At 47.7% G+C, this 21,938-nt stretch overlaps 1 protein-coding gene across 1 annotated transcript in view; it reads left to right on the top strand.

Moving 5' to 3' along the window:
• PRMT3 (protein arginine methyltransferase 3) overlaps positions 1-21,938 on the top strand; it is an 83,232-nt gene that overhangs the window by 36,037 nt on the left and 25,257 nt on the right. The window contains exons 10-12 of the mRNA XM_083164047.1: positions 8,358-8,457; positions 15,189-15,267; positions 21,556-21,743. Of these exons, the coding sequence (XP_083020173.1) occupies positions 8,358-8,457; positions 15,189-15,267; positions 21,556-21,743 (367 nt within the window). The remainder of the gene's footprint in view (positions 1-8,357; positions 8,458-15,188; positions 15,268-21,555; positions 21,744-21,938) is intronic.

Raw genomic sequence — 21,938 nt, 5'->3', positions numbered from 1 at the left:
AATGAATGACCAAGGCGCCGTCTGCAGATCACGGACCTCGGCGCCTCATGTCAGATCTCTGACAGGCACCGGCTGCGATGTTAATCTCCGTAAGTCGCTTGCGGTAGGCTGCCCTCAGCGTCGCTCATCAGCCCGCCAACGGGCGATGGGTGGTAAGATGGAAATTAAGCTGTTGCCAGAGAAGGTGGTGTATGGTGGATGCCGCAGAGGTGACATTTGTGGAATTGGTAAAGACAGTCGATAATAAAGACAGTCGATAATAAAGACAGTCGATAATAAAGACAGTCGATAATTCCTGGACAGCTCAAGGGATCAGAATTAGTGGGGCTCAATCCTTGACGCGTTTCTCCGTCATAGAAATGGGACGGTTTCCTCAAAAGGTGTATTATCATCATTTCCCCCCCACTGAGCTATATACTGGTGTGTGGCTGCTGAGTGTAGGTTAGGAGGGGGTGTGGTCAGGTCAAGTCACTCTGACAAGTGGGCGTGTCCGACAAGTCTCCCCTCCAGGAAGTGCCTGTCCGGCAGTGGTCAGTGCAGCAGCGGCTGGATCAGCACCAGGGAGAGCAGGACATACGGCGCAGCCAAGGTCGGGGGCAGCTTTAATTTGGAGCAGTGCTGTTGGTGCTATACACACCTTGATGGCCAGCGTGGCTGGCCATAAACTGCAAGTACCTCCCCCAGCCCCCTGATTGGGCAGCGGTTACTTGGCTGACTTAACCGTCCTACTCTGATGTCCCAACCCATGATGGGACCATTTACACCGGCAGCTACACGGGTCCTGGAACACCTGAATCTTTATAATTCAGCCAACCTAAATATTCACGATTAAACAGTCTAGGCAAATGTATATAGAAATCATTTTAGCGACCCTCAAGGCTGGTAACTAAATCAGGAAAAAGGGAGTGTTCTCTTACCAGCAGCTTATAGAGGGCCAGATTCTCTAAGCTTCAAAAGTGATTCAATGGGGAGTGATAAACAGCCAGCCAATCGGCTCCTGCCTGACAATTTCAAACACAGTCTGTGACATAGCAGGTAGGAGCTGATTGGCTGGCTGTTTATCACTCTCCATTTTATCACTTTTGAAGCTTAGAGAATCTGTCCCATAGTCGGTGTACCTCAAGCTATGAGTGCATATGAGGATATTGCTTTTTTTGTCTATGTATATGTGTATATATATATATATATATATATATATATATATATATATATATATATATGTGTGTGTGTGTATATATATTCAGCGGGAGGTACAGCACTCCTGGCGTCTTTGTAAAATAATTACACTGGTGTGGTACAATGTTTCAATGCCTCTATTGCATTTTCGCCAGGTATATTTATTTTACAAAGACGCCAGGGGTGCTGTATCTCCCCCTGCTGATTTGTCCAATTTCATGCTGTACGGGCACCCGGCGCACTACAAAGTTTACACGGAGAGCCGGATCTACCTGCACATATATATATATACACTTAACATCGGCACTCACCTTTCCTAGTTTTAGGGTGCCCTATGGCTTGTGACCACATTGTTTAAACAGAAATTGTAGGGGCTCTGCACTCACTAAATTTACTGATATTAATAAATAGTGGAGATTTGGTTCATGAATTGATCAATGCATTTTAGCCTGCAGCCCCCTTCACGGGACCCCACTTTTCTGCAGGTCCTAACTCTATCGCTCAGAGTGGCTACAATACACATAGCTATCACATCAATGTTTGATTCCAGGCATGCTATCTGGTCTAAAGCTCACAGCAGACTGTGCTTTTAAAAAGCATTCATGAACTAAATCTCCACTATTTATTAATATCAGTTAATTTAGTGAGTGCAGAGCCCCTACAATATCTATCTATCTATCTATCTATCTATCTATCTATCTATCTATCTATCTAACTATCTAACTATCTATATATATATATATATATATATATATATATATATATATATATATATATATATATATATTATCCGCTGGAACATAAATAGGAGAACATTGCACCCCACTGACACTCTGGGTGAACAAGCTACCAGATACCCTGACAGTTTATATCGACACTGTTAATATCGATTCATCCTATGGTTTTGCCCATTTCTGGCTTTTCTACCATTTGAAAAGATTTAACAATAGATTGATACCTTGTCACCCTTGAAGAAGTCCCTTTGGGACGAAATGCGTAGGGTTATTTAAGGAAAACACTGGCTAAAAGTGGTATCAAGCACTGGACAATTTCTATGTGAATTCTTCTATGAAACTCAATTGTTTTTAAACTGTTATATAGAATACATTTTTATATTTTTTGTACCAATGTGTATAGGCTTCTGGTGAAACACCTACTAGTGCACCTCTATACCCCTTCTCTCTCTCTGTCTCTCTGTCTCTCTCTCTCTCTCTCTCTCTCTCTCTCTCTCTCTCTCTATCTATCTATCTATCTATCTATCTATCTATCTATCTATCTATCTATCTATCTATCTATCTATATATATATATATATATATATATATATATAATGTGTTTATTTATGTTACTATTGAGTTTACTAAAGTTGTCTTAACCTTGTCACTGTTTAATGTACAACTTAGTAGATCTCAATGCACTAGTAAGTCCGCTTCTGTGTTTGCGCATGTGTGAGAAAGAGATTGTTTCACTCAGAGACACACGGACACTAGACATATATATATATAGATGATCTACAGCTAATTACGTGTTTACCACACATACGTGTCTCATGGTAAGGCGAGGGCCAGTTCAAGAGTTCAGATCGCCGCTCACCCGTGACATCTTTTTGTTCCTTTGTTTCATGGGGTCATGTTTTTCAATTACGCCTGTAATGAGATTCCCGGGGTGCAGAGGACGGCTGCGGCGCGGGGAGAGATAGCAGCGGGTGCGGGGAGATAAGGACGCCAGTGCTCCAAGCACATCTCACCACAGTGACTAATTATACTGTCGCCAGTAACATTCACTGTCATGTTGATAGTACATCCGCAGAGATTGAGTTCGGAGTCTTCTTCATTTTCTTTTTGTGCATTTAAATTTCAGATTTCTGCTGACTTTGGTCCTATCCCCCCCATGACAACACAGGTCAATATTGAAGACATGCATACGTAGCGGATATAAAATTAGGTCATAGGGTGGACTGTATGAAGGTCGACCACTGGAGGTTGTCAGGTCTTAAATCGACACATGAAATAGGTCGACATGGCTAAGATTGTCAGGGATGGAATGTCTACACAAGTATTAGGTCAACAATGTAACAGTCAAAAGGTCAACATGAGCTTCTAATTATTATTTTTTTTTTATCCCCTCGCATGGATTGCTGCGCTCGCCATGCTCCGGGTGCAGACACCGTATAAGTATGCTGCGTCCCCTCGCATGGATTGCTGCACTCGCCATGCTCCGGGTGCAGACACCATATCAGTGTGCCGCGTCCCCTCGCTGGATTGCTGCGCTCGCCATGCTCCGGCCGCGGACACCATATCAGTGTGCCGCGTCCCCTCGCTGGATTGCTGCGCTCGCCATGCTCCGGCCACGGACACCGTATCAGTGTGCCGCGTCCCCTCGCTGGATTGCTGCGCTCGCCATGCTCCGGGGCGCGGACACCGTATCAGTGTGCCGCGTCCCCTCACTGGATTGCTGCGCTCGCCATGCTCCGGGTGCAGACACCGTATCAGCGTGCCGCGTCCCCTCGCTGGATTGCTACGCTCACCATGCTCCGGCCACGGACACCGTATCAGTGTGCCGCGTCCCCTCGCATGGATTGCTGCACTCGCCATGCTCCGGGTGCAGACACCGTATAAGTGTGCTGCGTCCCCTCGCATGGTTTGCTGCGCTCGCCATGCTCCGGGGCGCGGACACCGTATCAGTGTGCCGCGTCCCCTCACTGGATTGCTGCGCTCGCCATGCTCCGGGTGCAGACACCGTATCAGTGTGCCACGTCCCCTCGCTGGATTGCTACGCTCACCATGCTCCGGCCACGGACACCGTATCAGTGTGCCGCGTCCCCTCGCATGGATTGCTGCGCTCGCCATGCTCCGGGTGCAGACACCGTATAAGTGTGCTGCGTCCCCATGCATGGATTGCTGCGCTCGCCATGCTCCGGGGCGCGGACACCGTATCAGTGTGCCGCGTCCCCTCACTGGATTGCTGCGCTCGCCATGCTCCGGGTGCAGTCACCGTATCAGTGTGCCGCGTCCCCTCGCTGGATTGCTGCGCTCGCCATGCTCCGGCCACGGACACCGTATCAGTGTGCCGCGTCCCCTCGCTGGATTGCTGCGCTCGCCATGCTCCGGCCACGGACACCGTATCAGTGTGCCGCGTCCCCTCGCTGGATTGCTGCGCTCGCCATGCTCCGGGGCGCGGACACCGTATCATTGTGCCGCGTCCCCTCACTGGATTGCTGCGCTCGCCATGCTCCGGGTGCAGACACCGTATCAGCGTGCCGCGTCCCCTCGCTGGATTGCTACGCTCACCATGCTCCGGCCACGGACACCGTATCAGTGTGCCGCGTCCCCTCGCATGGATTGCTGCACTCGCCATGCTCCGGGTGCAGACACCGTATAAGTGTGCTGCGTCCCCTCACATGGATTGCTGCGCTCGCCATGCTCCGGGGCGCGGACACCATATCAGTGTGCCGCGTCCCCTCACTGGATTGCTGCGCTCGCCATGCTCCGGGTGCAGACACCGTATCAGCGTGCCACGTCCCCTCGTTGGATTGCTACGCTCACCATGCTCCGGCCACGGACACCGTATCAGTGTACCGCGTCCCCTCGCATGGATTGCTGCGCTCGCCATGCTCCGGGTGCAGACACCGTATAAGTATGCTGCGTCCCCTCGCATGGATTGCTGCGCTCGCCATGCTCCGGGGCGCGGACACCGTATCAGTGTGCCGCGTCCCCTCGCTGGATTGCTGCGCTCGCCATGCTCCGGGTGCAGTCACCGTATCAGTGTGCCGCGTCCCCTCGCTGGATTGCTGCGCTCGCCATGCTCCGGCCACGGACACCGTATCAGTGTGCCGCGTCCCCTCGCTGGATTGCTGCGCTCGCCATGCTCCGGGTGCAGTCACCGTATCAGTGTGCCGCGTCCCCTCGCTGGATTGCTGCGCTCGCCATGCTCCGGGTGCAGTCACCGTATCAGTGTGCCGCGTCCCCTCGCTGGATTGCTGTGCTCGCCATGCTCCGGGGCGCGGACACCGTATCAGTATGCCGCGTCCCCTCGCTGGATTGCTGCGCTTGCCATGCTCCGGGTGCAGTCACCGTATCAGTGTGCCGCGTCCCCTCGCTGGATTGCTGCGCTCGCCATGCTCCGGCCACGGACACCGTATCAGTGTGCCGTGTCCCCTCGCATGGATTGCTGCACTCGCCATGCTCCGGGGCACGGACACCGTATCAGTGTGCCGCGTCCCCTCGCATGGATTGCTGCGCTCGCCATGCTCCGGGTGCAGACACCGTATCAGTGTGCCGCGTCCCCTCGCTGGATTGCTGCGCTCGCCATGCTCCGGGTGCAGTCACCGTATCAGTGTGCCGCGTCCCCTCGCTGGATTGCTGCACTCGCCATGCTCCGGGGTACGGACACCGTATCAGTGTGCCGCGTCCCCTCGCATGGATTGCTGCACTCGCCATGCTCCGGGTGCAGACACCGTATCAGCGTGCCGAGTCCTCTCGCTGGATTGCTGCGCTCGCCATGCTCCGGCCACGGACACCGTATCAGTGTGCCGCGTCCCCTCGCATGGATTGCTGTACTCGCCATGCTCCGGGGCACGGACACCATATCAGTGTGCCGCGACCCCTCGCATGGATTGCTGCGCTCGGGCACGGTTCTTCACTGTGCTCGGAACACCATTATAGTCTCCCCTCCATGCTCTAGTGCATTGTAGGCAATGAAATACCACATGTTTTGGAAATAAATTTGAAAAGCTTGTGTCGACCTTTTGACTGTCGAACTTCCCATTGTTGACCTAATGCTTATGTTGACCTATTTTACATGTCGACCTTTAGTGGTCAACCTATTGTATGTCGACCTTCGTCATGTCGGCTGATCGACCATATCCTTAATGATGCGCGTACCTGCAGGTCATTAGGTGGCTCAGAGGTGGGGCTGCAGCATAATTCAAAATTCAAATTGGGGAGCCACACCCACTGCCACCAACTGCCATTCCTAGCAGACTCACTGGCAGTTGGTGTGTGAATTTTGAACTGTGCTGCAGTAATAAAATAATAAGCTGGCAAAGTGTGATCCAGCAAATGCCAACTAAGGAGACGTCCAGCATACCATGTTGCTGTAGCTGAGCCTTGGCACTTACTTACAGTGCATCCGGAAAGTATTCACAGCGCTTATGTAGGGGACACACCAGAACGACCATGATTGTGCGACGGTCGTGAAACGATTTCCTTGAAAACCTACGATGGTCGACGATGGATTTGTACCCAACCCAATGTAGATGATGAATCTTTAGTGCAGCAAGTAAAATCTCCAATCCGACAAATGACCGGCAGGCGAGCGCATCGCATTGGAATCGTACTGAAAAATTGTACAATTCTGCTATTTTTACATCCAATCAGTAGTACAACGCGTCAAAATTGGGGGGATTGAGCTGAAATCGGTCTGGGGTGTACCCAGCATAACAGTGCATCTGGAAAGTATTCACCGCACTTCTCTTTTTCCACATTTGTTATGTTACGGCCTTCTACCAAGCGGGTAAGAGAGAAGGAGAAAGTGGGACAGGAGGCAGCTGGAGGGGGACAGAGACCGTAGGGAACAAGAACATCTTTAGACTTCTGGATGGGCCCAGGTGGAAACTTAGTTTCTGGTCTTATATAACGTTTTCCTGATATTGTATTGGGGATTTTTGGAATGAGGATAACTTGATGTGAAGTGTCTCTTCTTGCCCAGGGAATTGCTGAGTGTGCGGCCCAGGGGTGGTGATTTAAACCTTCCTTTAAATACGGAGCTTTCATATTTTTAAAACTTAGCGAATTCCTGAAGTAAGGGCAAAATCCTCTGTAAATTGTATAAGTAAAGTGTATTTCGATTTACAAGTATAGATTAGCACATCAGCGTTGCCAGCGGCGCAAATGTAAGCTGTATATCACCAATCCGTATGACCTCCAATGCGGACTAGGGTTTGTAACATACAAAGCAAAGGATCTAGGAAATGTTAAACCCCAAGGGAGAAATGGGAATCCTTGGCGAGTGCAGGGCGACTTCACCATAGGGCCACCACGGGTTCTGTTAGTCAATAAGGATGCAATGGACGTGGCATAAAAAAAAGTCAGGACCAACATTTAAAAAATTAGGTGTTAGCTTGGAGGCTACAATTGATGCTATGGCAATGGGATTACCGTGATGTTCTTGGAAATCCGCAACTTGGCCACGAAGCAGCAGACCACGTGAAATCACAGAGGGGGGTTAGTGAATCACACTTTTCTGTGTGCCAGTCAGATGGGTGAGTCTGGATTCGGCGCATGCCGGGAGAATGTTACCTGCCTGCATTGTGTCGGCTGTAACTTTTTGGTGGAGGAGGGATAATAGTATTGGGCTTGTATTTCAGGGTTTGGGTTAGACCCCTTATCTCCCCTGAATGGCAATCTGAATGCTTCAGTATACCAAGACATTTGAACAATGCTGCTTCCACCTTTGTGGCACCAGTTTGGGGAAGGCCCTTTTCTATTCCAGCATAACTGCGATCCGTACTCAAGCGCAGTCAAATTCGCAGCCGTACCATCAGGTCGGAATAACCCCATGGTTTTGAGGTGTTCAGTGTGACTGCACAGATCCCTGACCTTAGCCCCATCGAGCACCTTTGGGATGAGCTGGAACGGACATTGCCAGCCTCCGGCCTTCTCGTCCAACATCAGTGCCTGACCTCATAAGCGAATGTGCACAAACACCCCAACATCTAGTGGAAGCTTCCAGGGAGTGTGGGAGCAGTTGCAGCTGCAAAAGGTGGACCAGCTCCGTATTACAGTATATGTATTTATACACCGTGTCATCAGTCCCTGCCGGTGTAATGGTCGGGTGTCCGAATACTTTCGTCTATATACCGTATCTTGTTTAAACACGAACTAGACCCGAAAATAACTTTATTTTTTAGGCATTGTGGAGCATGCTGGCGCTGTTGTATGTACTAACGTTTAGTAAATGTCTGTATGGTTTTTCCCACCTCCACACACTGACAATCTTCTAAGATCCCTACACACATGTATTGATGAACATTTATTAATATATGTTAAAGTAAAGGAAGTGATATTTCAGATTTGGTCATTCTTCCCACACCATCTATCTCCCTGTCAGCGGGAATCACGCTGCATAGCTGTACGCCGCGTCTGATACTAACGCGCGCCCATGTTTGATTGTTGCTTTCAGGCTGAATAAGTTAGAAGATAGAATCTCGCTGATTAAAGGAAGGATAGAAGAGATTGATCTACCGGTTGAGAAAGTGGATATAATTATATCGGAATGGATGGTAAGTCACACTGTTCGGGGAATGTTCACATTTATTCACGCAAACATAACACAAAGCAAAGCCGGGATTGTTGGAGCTGAGACGTTGTGTTTGTTGCAGCACAGTTACACGGATTCATCTCTACTTTCTCTAATTGTCTGACAACATTAAGAGGATCGATCCTATTGTATAGGTGCCTAGGTCACTGACAAAGCACGGTCTTTATATAAGGGTTACACTGGGCCGACCCCTAGACAGATAAGTAGCGGAGCCCCCTTAGCATCCTATAAACCAGGGACGTGGAACCTTTGGCCCTCCAGCTGTTGTTGAACTACACATCCCAGCATGCCCTGCAACAGTTTTAGTATGGCTAAATGGCAAAACGGTAGCAGTGCATGCTGGGATGTGCAGTCCAACAACAGTTGGAGGGCCCATCCCTGCTATAAACCCTCGTGTGACTGTGCTGCATCCTTCTGGGCAGCGGTATCTCTTGCTTTAATCTGTCCAAACACTACCCTAGATGTTCTGGACAAAGCCCCACCCATTGCAGTGTAAGCTCCTCCCTGTCCTGCAGATCAGGGCAAGTATGCGGATAGGCAGCGTGGGGCTCCCAAGATGATTGGTTCTGCAATTTGTCATAGCTTACACTGATGCTGAGGTTTGTAGTTCCACACCAGTGGGCAAGCTACATCTGTTGTGTCCTGAATGAGACGACATAGTGGTTGGACCCAGGAAGATTTGTTGCGCTGGAACTAGTGAGGTCAGTACAAGCAGTGGTGGTGGTGGTGGTGGTGGTGGGGGGGGGGGGGTTGAGGCTTTTTTACGGTTCTCACCTCTATCTCCGTGAAACCAGGTCATGTATCATTACTATTACATTATAAGGCACAACAAGTGGTTGGCAGCGCCATGCACATAGCACACAGCAGGGTACACAGAACTAATCCTACTAGACCTAAAGCAGAGCTCCGACATCATCCTCTTGCTGGTGGCATTTGTGCAACTGTAGATGGAGCAGTGTGGCAGAAATGCCATCTGGCACATAGTTGTAGGAGTGCCGCTGCTGTCCATTGTATAATGCCCCCTCCCCAGGAGAGCTCCCAGGTCACAGACAAACACCTCCCAAATATTGCATCTGGAAAGTGACATCACTGACATGGAATTGTTAGTGATGTCACTCCCAGCAGATTGGGGCTGGAGCTTATAGCATCCTGTATACATAATAAATCCCCTTAAATCACATGTGAATTAACTTTAGTACATTTATATCCGTCCCGCTTAACATTCCTGTCCTGGGCTTGCTGAACATTGTCTTCTTGTCTCCTCAGCAAGCTGTTATCCCAGGCCTACGTCTGTTTTGCAATGAGCTTTCTTGCAGGGGCCATTAATCATCTTATCTTCTGAATATCAGAGTGGATATTGGGTGTTGTCAGGGTCTGTAGCGGCTGCGGAATGCATTTCATTATTCTGCACATTTTGTTTATTGCTATGAGCCCCTGCGGGTGCTATAGGTACCGGTGGTATCTTTCCCTGCCCGTCATACTGGTTCCCAGCAGCTTACAGTGCTGTATCAGAGCTCAGAATACTGAAATAGGCAACAGTATGGCAGGATCCAATGGTTAGGAGCAGTGGGGAGGAGAGGCGGGTATAGGTGAGACTGGGAAAGCACATTAGGGTAGAGGGCCCTGCTCGTGAGGGTTATGGCATCAGGAACGCTTTCTGCGGGCTGTGGTTCAGCCCCTCTGATGCATTTCATTTAGTGGTCAAACGTGAATGACACACAGCTGTCGACATGAGTTTTTCACGTTTTTCCAAAACAGGCGGTATTACCCTACCGCACACTAGGGCGTGGTGGGAGAATATAATAGAGAGCAGCGAGGCACCATGCCCGAAGCATGGGGAGCGCAGCGAGGGACACGGTACACTGATACGGTGTCCATGCCGACTTAAGTTGACATTCTGTACAAAAAATTAGAAAAACTCATGTCGACCTTTTTACTGTCGACTTTTACATTGTTGGCCTAATGCTTGTGTCGACCTTCTGACCCTGCCCCTCAATTTGTCGCACACACAGATGTGACAAATTGCCACTCGCTGGGTAATCTGAGTCTCCTTTCGCTTTGGAACTACCGGTCCCAGCATGCCCTGACCGCTTTTGCCATCCAGATATTAGCTGTTATTTTATTTCCAGCCCAAACTTAAGGATTTAATAAGAAAAAGGAAATCATTTTACTTTTGTAAACTTTCCCGATTACTTGGCAACGTCGCCTCCGAGCTGCCGTATTGTAAATGGCGGTCACCACGGTGATGTACTGCTGTTTATTCCCGCGCACGCTGTCTGCTTGATGTGGCTTTTAGGATTATTGGTGGAATTAGAGCTGGTGTTTATGTGCCAGCAGCTGTTCGCAGTCAGCTCTGTACCCTTATTCCATTCCTGTCAGTACGAGTAAAATACCGACGCGGTCCTGCAGTTAGCGAGATGGTGATATAGAGTGTGTGGCGCGATAACATGGTGATATATGTACGCACGCCGTTGCACTATGCTAGGGCGTGCCCTGTCTCATCTTTATACCGTCTCTGAATGCTTTCTGTGTAGTGTCATTTGCCACGTTTCTCTGTCATTAGGGTACGGAAGCTTGATGAAGCGCTGCGGTAGTTCACTCGCTCTGACCAGCTCCCGCGTATTACTATTCCTCGCACATTTGGCTAAATCACATTCTGCTTGCAGTAATTTGTCTCATATGTATTAACTTGGGCATAAGTTTATTTTATTTGGGGACTGGAATGATGCCCAAGCGCATCCAGAAATAATTCACTTCTCAGATGGGCAACCTACAGGTAGGGGTAGTAGCCTGTGAAATTAAATTCTGTGAGACACCCACATGTACGAGAAGCTGGCTCATTTCAGCACTATGGACAGCGTCCCTGAGCTCATATTGGGCCAAAGGAAAGTTTCCTGCATGGACAGTGGCAGGGACGTGATGTGAGCAGGAAGCCACAGACTGAGAGTTATATAGTGGGACAAGCGGGGTACCCAGCAGCACAGAGTATATCAGGAGATGAGTGATGTGTCAGTGAGGACAGGGCTGCATGTGACAGGGGCAGTGACATGATGTGAGGAGGGGAATGGAGGCAGCAGGAAGCCACAGACTGAGAGTTATATAGTGGGAGGAGCAGGGTCCCCAGCAGCACAGAGTATATCAGGAGATGAGTGATATGTCAGTGAGGACAGGGCTGCATGTGACAGGGGCAGTGACATGATGTGAGGAGGGGAATGGAGGCAGCAGGAAGCCACAGACTGAGAGTTATATAGTGGGAGGAGCGGGGTCCACAGCAGCACAGAGTATATCAGGAGATGAGTGATGTGTCAGTGAAGACAGGAATGTATGTGACATGATGTGAGGAGGGGACTGGAGGCAACAGAAAGCCACTGCTTGTGGATACCACTAATAATATGGCAAAATTTGGCAAAACGGATAATCCGGAACAGTGACGGATCCGTGAGTGCCAGATCTGTGGTCTTACCTGTACTGTGCTCCTGGAATCGCCATGCTGCAATACAAGGAGGGAAATACATTTATGTGTTTGCAGCATGCAGAGTAAATACTGTCTGCTTTTGCATGTAGCTCACAGACCTCTTCCCGTATTGTGATGGGGGTTAAATTATAAAGAAATATTATTATAGCTGTATTTCCCACCACATTTTAATGTGTGACACAAGTTGGGGCGTATGTGAGCCTGGTCGTATGTTCTCAATAAACCCCATGTTTGAGAGACCAAATGTCTATATATATATATGTGTGTGTGTGTGTGATTTTCCGTTTTTAATGATCTTTGCAATTGAATTCTATCTATAAATGCTGGGGGGGGGGGGGGGGGGGGGGGGATGGAAGATAACTGCGGAACTTTTCAGTTCATTACGAAGTATAATGAGCACAGAGGAATATTTATCTCGCTGACAGGCGGTACTTTGTATATTGTCTTTCTTGGGCACAAAATCAATCATCTGAATTTATGTAAAAAAAATAAATAATCCCTAAACAAAAAGCTTTTAAATTGGAGAAAACAAAACTTGTTCTCGCTGTCTATTTTTTGTTATCTGTCCCTATGTCCGTAATCTTTTCTCATAATACTTCTAGTGATTGTGATTCGCAGTGCAATGCTGAACCCTTTGAGTGCCAACGCAAAAAAATGCCAGCGCCGCTCACATTTGTTATATAAATTAAAATAAAAAATGTGTCAAAAAAATATAAGCTTATGTTCGCTATAGAAGGGAAACATAATGAATACAAATGTTTGCTTGGCAATTTTCACACCTATTTTGGCAAACTCACTTGGCACTCAAAGGGTTAAGGGCCGGATTCTGGTGGACTCGGTAAACTGCAAAAATCACAGGTTACCGAGTGCCCGTCCCACCCCCGCCGCATCCCCTCGCCACCATGCAAAGGGGTGTTATGAAGACACATGTGCCCACGGCAGGAGAAATCATTCGATGGTCGAGGACCATCGAATGATTTCTCCTGGGCTCGCAAATATAAGTCACTAGAGACTGACTTATTCTCGGGCGGGCGGCTGACATCCCATGATGTCAGCCGCCCGACTGCAATCCCATGGAAATGCACCGGGGATTTCACGGGGATGCCCATGAAACGCTGGGTGTTCCCATGTCCATGTGCCGCCACAGCCCCCGTCCGCCCTCATCCCGCCCTCGGCCCTCCCCACTGCAAAGGGCCTGGCCACATTGTAAATCGGGGAGGCCGTTCGCAGTCATGGTTTGCCAGATGCAAGGGGAGGTGTTTTCATAACATGGTTGCGAGGGAATACGGCGGTGGAGCAGGGTGGGTTTGGTGGGGGGCGTTTTTCAGCGAGGTGGGCACTCTGGGACTCGGTCAGCTGCGATCTTGAGTCCACCGGAATCAGGCCCTTAAAGCATTGCACTGCGAATCACAATCACTGGAGGTGTTATGAGTACAGATTACGGACATAGGGACAGATAATAAAATATAGAAAGTGAGAACATGTTTTTTTTTTTTTTCAATTTAAAGCCTTTTATTTGGGGGGGGGGTTATTATTATTTATTTATTTTTGCCATAAATTCAGATGATTGACTTTATGCCCAAGAAAGACGATATAGAAGTACATCACAAGAGCACAGCACATAGATGTGTGAGAGGCCTTATTAATGGTCAGGATTATCTTGGATTCATGTACAGCCGTCAGTACCCTCTTTGCCAGTGGATATTGGGGTATAGCCCATGCTTGTACCATCTGCACACTTATGTCCCTTTCAGACAAGCCACCTGGCAATTACCCGGCATTTTGAGTGGGTGCAGTCTGACCCCTTTCAAACATAGCAGCAAATTACCGGGTTAAAAACCGTCAACTCTGTAATTTGTGTAATGTGAAAGGGTCCAGCCGGGTCACAAATCCCAGCAGGAAAAATGCAGGGTCGGTGACCTAGGATTTAAGACCCGGAATGACACTTTCACACTGCACAAATTACCGGGTAGAACCGCTTCACCTGCTAATTGGCTGTTATATCTGAAAGGTGTATACCTGGTATACCGAAGGTTCTGTTGGTGTATGTGTCGATCCAAACTTTGGTCCAGATTCAGTAAATAAAAAAAACAAAGTAATTTTATGTGTGTTCAAAAAACAAGTCATTTTATGTCTGGAACACACAAAGGGGAGCAAATATATTTATATTGTTTCTGTGCAAGGTAAATACTGGCTGCTTTTGCATGTAGCCCACAAATGTCCGGCAGCTTTATTTTTATACTGCAATTTAGATCTCCGTTCGAATACATCCCACCCAAATCGAATTTTCTGACGTGTTACATCCACCCACCTGCAGCGCAGCATGATTTTGCCCATTGGCTGATACTGGGTAGGAGGGAAAATTTGAGGGAAAAATGACATCACAGAAAGGGTAGTGGTCAAGTGGAATAGCCTCCCATCAGATGTGGTAGAGGCCAGTCAGTAGAGCAATGAAACCATGCTTGGGATAGACATAAGGATATCCTTACACAGAACAGATCGGGTTTGAGGTAACAATATGGTTAAAAAAGGGGGCAGACTAGATGGGCCTCACATTTATCCAATCCTCCCGAGATCCCGCTTATGGTCAGGCTGTTGTCACAAATTTACTAGAGGCCGAGATTATGATGCCACATCCAAGTTGGAGGTTGCGTTGGATGAGAATTGGACAAGTGTGTTCTCAACCCAACTCCAATCTGTCTGTCCGATGTGTCATGTGTTCCTGATACCATTGGCTTGCTCAGCTGTTACCTATTCAGGATACCGACAGAGTGTTTTGAAGTCAGGCAGCCGCAGCTAAAAAGGTTGTACTATTGCATTGCCAAGCAATCTGATCTCTGCAGTGCTCCCATTGGGTCACTAGATCCCATGGAATTAATCAGCTGCATTAAGCTTCCAATATGGCTGCCATCGCTGAGTGTAGGAGAGCGTCATATGTTCTATAGAGCACTCTTTATTGTATTAGACACAGGATTGGAAACACAAAGTTGCGAATACTAGCCGTATATTGATATGTTGTATATCTGCCACTGGAAGTATCGCTGTCCCTGCTTATACCGGCATAAGCACTTATACAGTGACATTCAGTAAAGTTGTGTCTTAAGCTCCTCTTACAGATCTCTCCGTATGGATCCTCTGCTCCTGCGCTGTATCCTGAGGCCATGGCGCTGCATGAAATGAATGCACCTTTCCTAACCAGGTTACGTCTCCCCCTGCAGGGCTACTTCCTCCTGTTCGAGTCTATGCTGGATTCCGTTATTTATGCGAAGGACAAGTACCTAGCGGCTGGCGGAGCAGGTTCGTATGGAAATTTCCATCCCATAGCAGAACATTGCAGAGCCTGCATGAACCCTCTGCTGTATATTGTGTTCCGCGTGGCTGAGATTGTTCCTGCGCCAGATGAGCGATGGTGCTATTAGTGCTCGCTTTAAGGCATTCATTTAAAGCGCTTCTAGTTGGGTGGCATTAAATGAGGTATTTAAATTTTAGGAGTAACCCTTTCAGTCCCGTGAATCTGCAGAGCCCCGGCAAGTGATGCTTTGTGTGCTGGAGATTTGAGCAGCCCCTTTCTAAATTTGCGGCTTCTCATGTGTCCCCAGACAGTGTCCCCTACGTGCCACTGTCCCCTTTATGTCCTTTCCCTTTGTTACAGACAGATTTTGGGCTAATTGATTCTACACTGTCGCACTCATTACCAGGTGTCCTGATGTTGTCCTCTAATGACCTACAAGGTCATACGCTGCTGGATTCTAGGTCATTGTGTTCCCACTGACTTGCTGGTCATTTACAGCCTGCCCCATGGACCTGCATTACATTAACTCCTGCAGGTCCTGCCTTGTCCTGCCCAGCCAACTTACACTATACCGACCTTACGCTCTCCCTGGACTTCCCTGTCCACAACAAACTTCTGCTGACCTCTGCACGCGTTCAAGGTCACACAATGAGGAATCTGTAAATATATTCTCAGAGCACAGTATGTAATGTTTAACGGTATTAAATACCTGAAGTACCCCTTACCGGTCATGTTGTCAGGATTTCTGCACGTGGAAACATGTATGATTATTATTGAACTAGCAAAATAGGATAACTCACCTGTGCGCAATTAAAGAAATCCCGAAAACATGACCTGTTTTCACCACAGAATCCCTGAGACATATCTTGTAGCATCAGCTGGTACGCCAAGTACTTTTACATAAATCTGAGGTGTCTCCGAATACCTGCAATAATTTCTAGTAATGGGCACATTCTTCCTTACTTAAGAGCACAGACGCAAGGACACCAGAGCCCCTGTGTACAGACGTGCATAATATATACTGATATACTCTGCCAGAGACGTGCATAATATATACTGATATACAGGTATCTTTCTGCTGTGAGACGGCAATACTTATTCTGCACTCCTATTAAAGTGACCATCCACCTATCCCGTATCCCCAGTGTAAGGATGAAGTGTTGGGGATGGCAAACGATTAATCACACCACCTCACATCTACATAACCTGTATATAAATGCATGACCTTCATAGTTCCACCATCAGATCTGGGATTCTTAGCCCTGGCGTCAGATGAGTGACCGTGTTATTCGTTGTTGATTGTTTTTAAACTCTTTATTTTTGTGTTATCATAACACAGCAGAACATTGCACCAATTAGAAAAAAGGAAAGCAATTTACAAAGTGTAAAGAATTAAAATCTATTAATTCATGTAAACAAACTGTTCTGCAGGTAATAAGGACCTCTGTTCTTTCACGGACTCATCCCGGTATATTGCTGATCATTTTCTTAGTAAAATGCAAAGTCAGACACACTAGTCCGGTTACACTAGTCCAATTACACTAGTCCGGTTACACTAGTCCAATTACACTAGTCCAATTACACTAGTCCGATTTGGCCACTGTTCACACAATTCCGACGGATCGGGATGAGAAGTGGCCAAATGAGATGTGTTTGACATCCCATCCGATGTGTACTCCAGATCGGAGTCTGAGGTCGGGCCTGATACATGTCTGACCTCCGACTCTGATCCCCTCCCAGCAGCGGGAAATGGGGTCGCATGCGATACATCACACATCAAAGGACCATGCGATTCAGGTGGGATCGGCTGGCCATACAATGCTGCGAGAAGTTGCAGCAGTGTATGCAGCCACCTTAAGTTCACCACAAAAGGTTGACATGCATATTGTCAACACTACAAAAAAAAGGTCGACACAGAAAAACTCAGTTTTGACACCTGGACCCCCAATTAGAACCCCCATCTTATTAAATAAACCGCATTGTGTGTGTCTTATCCTAAGCATTATCTGTCGTCTGCAGTTAACGTTGGGCTGGAATGTAATTATGCTGCATTCTAATCAGGATGATAATATTTACTGTGAACACGGCAGATCCAGCCTCCGATACATATTGTACCCCCGGCGGAGTCTGCTGTGTGTCCTATTTCTGCTGGTTCCGTGTCTGTGGAATGATGGCGGGGCTGCCTGTGCTTCGCTTAATGCTGACACGTCTCAATGCAGTTATTTCATCCCTCAGCGAGGTTTCCATGCTATCATTCCATGTTTCACTGCCCCGGCTTAACGATTCTCCGAGCACACCCGTCACTGCAGAGCCATTGTGCTGTAATACACTCCCAGGCAGCCACAGAACAAAAGGCAGCCGGCTGGAATTATGTGAGAAATTCAATTAAACACTTGAACATTACACACAAGCTCATAATTGGCCATTGTGATCCTGGTTTCTATCAGCCGACGCCATGTGGAAGATGTAAGTGCGTACGTGGTGTAGACGCCTTCCTTGCTGCATCTGAGCAGGATGCGCGCCGTTGCCGGTGCTTTGTGTAACCATAAATAGACCAGGCGGCCATGAATTACTTATTGCGCAGTCTTCGGGAGACCCTTGCAGCCGATACGCGTACGGCGGCGTGGCTCAGTCTGATCTCAGCTCAGCCGCTTTCTGTACTAGAATTACGTTAGATGGCTTATGGCTAAAGGACGTACATATCATTTATATTGTTGACTATGCACCTTTGTAAGAGGCAATAGAGAAGTGACAGACAGAATGTGGTTGCTATGGGTAACCTCACCTTTTTGCATTTTTAAAAGAATTAGTAAATTCACCCCTTCATATTTGTCTGTAGCCTCTATGTGCGCAGCGCACGTATTCTGGTGGCGTTGGCGGCTGTACAGCGCAATGTTCTTCGGATGTGGATTTTATTCTCCGTTACACTCTCTACAGTATCACCGAGCGCACGTTCTGCGTGGCGGTAAGATGTTCTCACCCGTACCTGCACATTTTACTCCTTTCGCTTAAGCACATATTAGGACAGTTAAGCCCCATACACACTAGGTGACCCTGGCCCTTGCCGATTAAAGTCAATAATATCACTGCAGACATCAACTTAAACTATATGTGACATCACCGGGACCCTGAAAATATGTATCGTTTGGCTATATAGTCAATTTGGCTTGCATTTTAACGGCGCATGGGAGTGTGCATTGTTAGCGATAATAAGTGTACACACAGCGCAGTGGTAACCAACTCTAGTCCTCGAGAGCTACCAACAGTTCTCATTTTCCAGACAACCTAGCTGCTGCACAGGTGCATTCATTACTCACAAGTACATCCACAGATCCACAGGTGGAACTAATTACTTCACTTGTGATTCTGTGAGGAGATCTGGAAAACATTAACTGTTGGTAGCTCTCGAGGACTGGAGTTGGCTACCCCAGCTCTAGTGTATATGATGCTTAATAGAAACCAAATCCCATCCGGAAAGGCGTTTCTGAAAACCTCAAGAACTAAGGCAAAGGGTTCAAATTAATCTGTGTTGTGAATGACTAACAAAAGTATCATTCTTTTATATACCAGTCTCTGCTACATATATGGCAGTGTTAACTGAGCAACCATTCGACAAACTCAAAGTTTAGTGAATTTGGAGTACAGGATGCGAATAGGGTGATCGGATCTATAAGCATAAATGCAATGCGATAGGGCGTTTAAGTATAAGTAATGGCATGGTTACTGTACTCAGTAGATGATCCAGTCACATTTGTACACCATCAGCTTAGACTCCCAGTAACCCTGAGCGAAGCAGGTACCTGGCTACCTTTACAAATGCATCCGCTGGACTATTTTATCTCAAGCCTGCCATTTTCTTACGAGAGGTTTGCAGGGAAGATCTGCGTAGATTGACACCCCAGGTTTGCATTCAGAAAGGCGTTTATCTTCTTGTTCTGTATACGACCCTGGATTTGTAATGTATTTCTGGAGGATAAAAGGCCCCTCGTCTTGGGGCTTCCTCCACGTCAGTTGTTACCGGTGACAAACGATTCCCGGTCAATGAACCGAGAAGGACACAGATGTCAAAGCTATGAATCTCTGAATGGACGACGTGGGGCGATTTCTGGCCAATCAGCACTTTGTTCATTTTACCTGCGAGGGAGAAGAAGGATTCGTTTTTGTCCCCTTGGTTTGGGCTGACGACGTAATTAAATAACATATGCCAGCTGCAATCAGCTGCTGGCTACATCCAGCACTGGTCTGCAGCAACGAGCTGTCCGTCATCACCGGGGGCGACATGTTACGTGACCTAGTTTTAGGATGCTAAAATGTCTTCATAATGGGAGAGTGGAAGGAAAGGTGTTCCAGAGAGCACCCGAGTAACTTATCGGAGGCTGCAGATGTCTGCTGGTACACTAGCCTTGTGATAGAAGGCTCCAGGGAGCCCCAGGTTTACTAGGAGACCCCCAAATTCTGTGACTGTACGTTCTGTCATTATCGTGGTCTGTAATGTGGAACAAAAGGCCTCAGCGCTGGGCAGTCAGAATAACACATCCAGCAAAGCAGATGTCTATGAGGCTGTCAGAGGAGGTGGAGATGTTAGGCCAGGGATTGGGGTGACTATGCGGGTGGAAGCGCTTAATATGCCTTCTGAATGCCTTGTGGACCTGGAGAAAAGCTATTCGTACAAGGATTATATTGCACCAATGTCGGAATTTATCTCAGGATAAGGCAAAATGTGTAAAAGTCAAACAAGTCGCGCATATTTTCTGGATTCGCCCGAGTCCCGGCATTGAGTGTATATGGAGCGTGATACTGGGTGTGTTTGGAGTTTCTCTACCTCTTTCCTGTACACTGATTCCCATCGTTTATTGCAGCAGATGAGGTGATAAAGTGTTTATGATGCAGAAAATAACAAATATCATGAAGTGTAACTTACATGAGGCGCAGTCTCTGCCAGTGTCGTATACCACAGCCACCAGTTGTCAGCTGGCATCACGTCTGTGTATGTGGGAGACATGGCTGTCTGCACCTTCCCTGTTGTGTACACAGAGGCACATCTGCAATCTTACTGGGCTCATAACAGCCACATCTGCTGCGCACTGCATAGTCCGCTACACATCCACTGCATGATCAAGGCCATCCACTGCACTCTCCCACTGCACAGTCAGAGCCACCCACTACACTCACACTGCATGGTCAGCTAGACATCCACTACACTCACACTGCATGGTCAGCTAGACATCCACTACACTCACACTGCCACTGCATAGTCAGCTACATAATCACTGCGCTCTCACGCTGCTATTGCATGGTCAGATGCACAACGACGGCACCCTCATACTGTCACTGCATGGTCAGGTACACAAACACTGCACCCTCACACTGTCAGTGCAGTGGTCAAGTACACAACAACTGCACGCTCGCACTGTCACTGCATGTTCAGGTACACAACCACTGCACCCTCATACTGTCACTGCATGATCAGGTACACAACCACTGCACATGATCAGGTACACAACCACTGCACCCTCACACTGTCACTGCATGGTCATCTAGACATCCACTGCACCCTCACACTGTCACTGCATGGTCAGGTACACAAACACTGCACACTCACACTGTCACTGCATGGTCATGTACACAACCACTGCGCTCTCGCATTGCCCCTGCATGATATCATAGTGGACCAAGTCCTAGCATGTATGGTGACATGACGCAGAGGGCGGAGCATTAACACGTGGACTGCTTCGTCATGCTGAATTCCATCCATGTCTTTTTATCCTGACCTGACACATTCCTTTAGGAGGCTGAGATCAGCCACCGTTTTTGGAGTCTCCCAGATATTACAGGAGGGGCGACCAATGAGGGTGATTTGGGTTCCGTGGTCTAACTTACAGGAAAGAAATCTGTACAGTATAAGATTTGGGATCTCTACACATTGGGCCTTATTCTGTGCAGAGAGCGTTAGATTTGGGTGAGTTATTTTTTTTCTGTGCAGGGAAAATACTGACTGCTTTTACACTGCAATATAGATCTCACTTTGAAGAAAATCCCACCCAAATCTAACTCTCTGCACAAGTTACATCTACCTCACCCGCAGTGCACATGGTTTTGTCCATTTGAGAAGGAATTTGCCTCTAAGAGTGAACCAGAATAAGGCCCAGTGTGACTGCGTTCAGTAATCATTCTCCTCCCCCAAAACTTATTTTGTCATTTTTGCATGTGTGTGTCTGTATGTATGTGTGTGTGTGTGTGTGTGTGTATTATTTGTGGAGGATTGTCCACATTAACCCTTTGCTGTCTTCCAGTTTACCCAGACAGGTGTAACATGAGCATTGTGGCGCTGTGCGATCCGGATAAGCACGCGGGAAAGCTGGCGTTCTGGGACGATGTTTATGGCTTCAATATGTCATGTATGAAGAAGTCCGTCTTACCCGAAGCCTTGGTGGAGTTTGTAAACCAAGACACCATCATTTCCAGTCCTTTTATTATAAAGGTAATATTTGTATTAGAATATTTATTAATACAGGAAGCCGCACAGTTACCGGGGTCCTGTGTTCCAGTACACTCTCGGCATACAGTGCATTGCCATTGTGCAGCGAATCTGAGGCAGGTTAAATAGTTATTGTTACCTGGCAACCAACATATTTCACTGTGCTATTCATAGGAAGCAGGAGATCCTGGATTATAT

This window comes from Crinia signifera, chromosome 11 (genome assembly GCF_055691185.1).
Source record: "Crinia signifera chromosome 11, ASM5569118v1, whole genome shotgun sequence".
Taxonomy (NCBI): domain Eukaryota; kingdom Metazoa; phylum Chordata; class Amphibia; order Anura; family Myobatrachidae; genus Crinia; species Crinia signifera.
The sequence above is the reverse complement of the archived record's forward strand: the minus strand, read 5'-3'. Positions and strand labels throughout refer to the sequence as shown.